Source organism: Azolla caroliniana, unplaced genomic scaffold (genome assembly GCF_043228905.1).
Source record: "Azolla caroliniana isolate FFs.n. ecotype wild unplaced genomic scaffold, voAzoCaro1.0.p SCAF_6, whole genome shotgun sequence".
Taxonomy (NCBI): Eukaryota; Viridiplantae; Streptophyta; class Polypodiopsida; order Salviniales; family Salviniaceae; genus Azolla; species Azolla caroliniana.
This window is the reverse complement of record NW_028230441.1, coordinates 11,052,979-11,057,736: the sequence shown is the minus strand read 5'-3', so window position 1 is coordinate 11,057,736 and position 4,758 is coordinate 11,052,979. Positions and strand designations below refer to the sequence as shown.

Genomic DNA, 4,758 nt, shown 5'->3' with positions numbered 1-4,758 from the left:
AGCATGAAACAAAGAAATATAAGATAGATAGATAAGAAAAGAGAGAGAAAGAAGGGTGTTGAGCTACCCTATTACCCTCGAGTGAAGGGATCGAGACGAACTCGAGCCATGATCGGCGTCCCATACCATCGCCATGGCATCGAGTCGTACTTGGTATTGACGCGCTTGGTGCAAGAGTTTGTTCACCACTAGATCACAGTCTCCACGTAGTCAAATGATGTCACTAATGAGTAGGAATCGGCAACGGCTCGGTTCAAGCCTAAATTGAATCAGGCGGTTTGGCGGTTCAGTTTGGTTCGGTTTAGGCTTGAGCTTCCTTAACCGGTTTGAGCTCGGTTTGGGATTGCTCAAACCAATTAAGCCTAAACTAGTTACCAAGCCGGTTAAGGCTTAATTGGCTTGGCTAAACCGGTCTAGAAATTGGTTCGGTTCAGATTTGGAAACCATTAAACCGAACTGTTGCCGATTCCTACTAAGGAGAGTAGCTAGACCTCATATTTATAGCCAAACCTAAGGTCCCCAAGCGAGTTAAAGGATATGGTAGTGTGACTTGGTAGAATACTACGGATCTCTTATCGGGTGTCCCACATTGATGATAGGAACAATCATGTGTTTTGTTTGTGTGTGTGTGTGTGTAGGTCGAATGGTTCTCTCTCTCTCTACATCGTGGGTGTCCTGCTATTTATGCGTTATTAGTCAAGAAAGCAAGAATAATGCATCATCATGCATGCATGCATACATACATACATACATACATACATACATACATACATTATACATACCTACATACATACATACATATCTTCTACATGTACATACCACACTACATATTCTGCCTGCCACAAACAAAACGACTCTGTATTGTTCTAATCTGATTCTCCCCATCTATCTCCTCCGTTTCTGTTACTGCTATGGAAACTGCCCAATTCATCTGTTCACCCGCCCCTGGTGGACCTTCGTTCAGGAAAGAGAATTCTCTGTTTCAGGTATGTTTTCCCTTTTTCCAATAGCCAGAGTTTTGTCAATTAAGGTTTCAATAGGTCGGGTGTCACCAATTAGGGTTCCAATTGTTAGGATTTCTTCAGTACAGGCTTCATAAATTAGGGTTTCATGCACTTAGGGTGTCACTAGTTAGGGTTTCAATTGTTAAGATCTCTTCATTAAGGTTTTCAAAATTAGGGATTCATGTTGTTATGGTGTCTAAGGTTAGGGTTTTCCTTGCAGAGAAGGATGAGATCATTTAGTAATCAAATCTAACCTAACTCTTGTAATGTCAAAATACAGAGATCTGTTCCTGTTGAGAGAAAACTCAGCCCTCTGGCTCTATTACAGTTTTTAAATAGTTGCAAAAGAAAGCCGTCGCCTGTAGATGCATCAAAGAACAACACCTCCTTTTATACAATGGATTATGGCATTTCTTTCTATAGTAGGACCAATGTACACTTTTCATGTCCTTTTCCAAAAGCCGATTCTTTGAAAGGACTTCGATTGGCTTGTGAAGGTCGAACAGGAGGTTTCCCTGGGGATGAATTCGGATACTATCCGTGGGATCCAGTATGGCAGGGGTCTGATACCAATGGTATTCCTCTTGTTTATACTTATCTTGTCCCTTGTTTATAAAGTTGATATTCTGGTGATCCACATAGGTCCAGGGTTATTTAATTTGCATGATCTGCAAAAAGTGAAGTGGAGATAACTTGAATTTTGCAAACATTGGCTGGTAGAGATCCGAGTTAGGCTATATTTGATGAGCTAACATCAGGTAGTGTGAATGATCAAAACATCGGCTTGGAGTTTATGCAATTTGAATGATCTAATAGATCTGAGTTGAGGCATTTTGGAATATGTACAGCTTGGCTTGTATTTGAGTTTATATGAGTCGAATGATGTAAATGTCTCAATAGATCTAAGTCTGTGTGATTCTGATGATGTAAGCAATGCATATAGTGGAATGTAGGTGATCCGCATGATATAAATGTAGCCAAGAACCTAGATTAGGCAATTTGAATTATCAAAACATTGGCATATACTGGATTGTATGCAATCACTATGATGTAACATCAGCATTTATCTTCATTAGGTTATTTCAATGATCTACATCGTTATTTAGGATATTTTATTGATCTAAACATTGTGGTTGGGTGATTTGAGTCATCCAAATATCAGCATAGAGTCAAGTTTAGAAATTGAATTATATTAATGTTGATATAGATCATGGTATAGGAATTATCCAACATTGGCATAATCCAAGTCTAGGTGATTTGAATGATCTACATGTCAGCATTTATGCGATTTGAGTAGTCACTGGCATTTAGATAATTTGAATGACCTTAACATCAGCGTAGATGCAAGTTTAGGTGATTGTAATGCAAGTTAGGTGATCTGAACAGTATTTCCAATGATTTGAATGATAAATTAGATCATTGAATTGAGTCTAAACGATTTCAGTGATCCAATCTAAGCAAATCTAAACATCAGCATAAATATGAGATAAGGTGGCTTGAATGAATTAAACATTAGCATAGATCTGAGTTTAGTTGTCTTAAATGATCCAAAAACCAGCATACAGTGTGGAGTTTAGGTTGTGTTGATGATCTAAATATAGACATGGATCTAAGTTCAGAAGATTTTTTGGATGATCTGAAACATCCATGTTCTATGGCAGCAATCGAATGGATTCAGGATGACCTGGTTACGCTTTTCACAACTGATGGATTGATTCAGATTGGGGGCTCATTAATCCCCCGTCTATCATCATCTCCTTCTGAGGTGGTAATAACTACATTCCATTGTTTTATGCATCCCCACAAACATTTAAATTAGCGTGTTTCTCGTCTTCATCGAAATATGTGTTTATTTTGTCGCTAATTTGTCTCTTTCAGAGGAAACAATCCCGTGGAAGGACACCTTTCAGATCTCGTCGTGTCAAGGAGGAAGACTATATGGACCCAAAACAGGGTCTCTGCCTTGGTGCAATCTTTGATATTGTTGCAACCAATGTGAGATGATATTTGGTTTTATTTCTTTTTCTTCCTCATAATTTTACCCCTTCTGTGTGTAAGAAAGCATTTAAGAGAATCTCTCTCTCGTGTAGGGGCTCGATTCGGGACGCAAGTTGTGTGTTTTCGGCTATTGTCGATCCATTGAAATGCTAAGCGATGTGGTGGAAGATACCGTTTTAGAGCAAGGGGGAGAGGTAAGTCGAAGAAAATGTAGTGCATTTGTACATACACATGTTCATATGCATATCACTTCCATATATATAATCTGGGAAAACACTGGAGTCGCTTAAGTTTACTCTATTTCTCCAAATACCCCTCTCAACATCACATCTCCTTTCACTGTCTCTATCTAGGGAGATGTAAAAGTTTTTTTGGGGGGGGCGGAGGGAAGGATTTGGCAAAAAATTTGAAATGTAAATTGGGTATTTTCGGAAAAAAGATAAACTTCTCAGATATTTGGGAGGTCTCCTTGCATGTGTAAAGGTCTAGTCCCACTCATGTGTGTAGAAATTGAATACACTGTAGCAGGTGGTTATTGCCGAGAAATGTACCTCTGGAGGGTTGAACGAGAAACTCTCGATGACAGTGGCCGTGCCTTTCCTTTGGGGTGTTCCTCCAGCAGTTGATTCACTAAACTATGCGATACGGAGTGGCGGTGGCATTGTTGAAAAGATCTATCGTGAGTGGGAGTTCTTTTGAGACAATTGTTTTGTGTTTGATATATATACCATTGCCATCACTTGGCTTTTCTGTATATTTATGTAGATAACATTGGAAGTGTACATACATTCATGTTGTATCAATACTCTCAGAAAGTTTGGCACAATTGATGTAATAAGATTGGCAAAGAAGGAAAATATACTTTTGTCAAGACTAATTGACTGATTGATTCTCCCTTCAGAACATTTTGTTGTGGGTTAATAACTAACCTTTTTGATGTACAATCTAATATTTTTCTACCCCTGATTCTTATGAACTTATTAATATTGGCCGAATCTTTAGAGAACTAAACAAGTACAGGGAATTTGAACCTTTGTATTGATGCCAAACTGAAAACATTGTAGTCAAAAGTTTCCTCGAAAGATAAAGTTGCATCTATGTTCCAATATCCAAACGAAGTAAAATTTCAAACTATTAGAGTGCTTTATATGCCATCTGAAACATATTGAGGAAATTGGTTATCTTTTATTCTAGGCTTGTTGACTACATGAGAATCATATTTTCTCTTTGCCAAATTGTGAAGTTGTGGAATGTATAACATTTTATGTTGATGAATGATGTATTTTTCCTTAAAACAATGTATTAAACTCTTGTGAGATGTGATTACTTTGTGTGTACATTTGCAGCTTAATGAGTGTTTGTTCATTATTACTTTCAATTAAGACTCCAAAATTATTAAAAGTAATAAGAGGCATTTGATTTACCCAATGTATCATGCCATGGGAAAAATGTGGAGGCATATGCTTCACACGTTATACAGTTCCATCTAACTACGAAACCATATATTCTTTATTGAATGTGAAAACCACATGCATTGATACATACATGTTACAACCGAACCTAGTGTTTGCCATCTGAACCATTGCTTACATATTATTTAGTTCATACCTCCCTTGATGTGAGACAATATGTTAAGGCTTAGATGGTGAGATTTGTTGACTAGCACATTTGGCTAAACAAGCTTGGGAATCTAGGTATCATAGTTAAGATGCATATCTTCCTCTTGCTTGTTGCTTTTGCACTTGACGATTGTGAA

General features: G+C 37.7%; 1 protein-coding gene across 4 annotated transcripts; it reads left to right on the top strand.

Moving 5' to 3' along the window:
• The first annotated feature begins 827 nt into the window (after positions 1-827).
• LOC147863065 (D-tagatose-1,6-bisphosphate aldolase subunit) lies at positions 828-3,907 on the top strand. 4 transcript variants are annotated; one of them, XM_087321582.1, is made up of 6 exons: positions 828-986; positions 1,285-1,579; positions 2,666-2,772; positions 2,883-2,999; positions 3,095-3,196; positions 3,528-3,907. In XM_087321582.1, the coding sequence occupies exons 1-6, from the start codon at positions 912-914 to the stop codon at positions 3,699-3,701; spliced, it is 870 nt and encodes a 289-aa protein (XP_087177708.1). In that variant the 5' UTR covers positions 828-911; the 3' UTR covers positions 3,702-3,907. The 4 variants fall into 4 exon arrangements, with proteins under 4 accessions (XP_087177708.1, XP_087177711.1, XP_087177709.1 ...); XM_087321585.1 differs by having other exon boundaries at positions 829-986; positions 2,666-2,769; XM_087321583.1 differs by having other exon boundaries at positions 830-986; positions 3,531-3,907.
• The last annotated feature ends 851 nt before the right edge of the window (positions 3,908-4,758 follow it).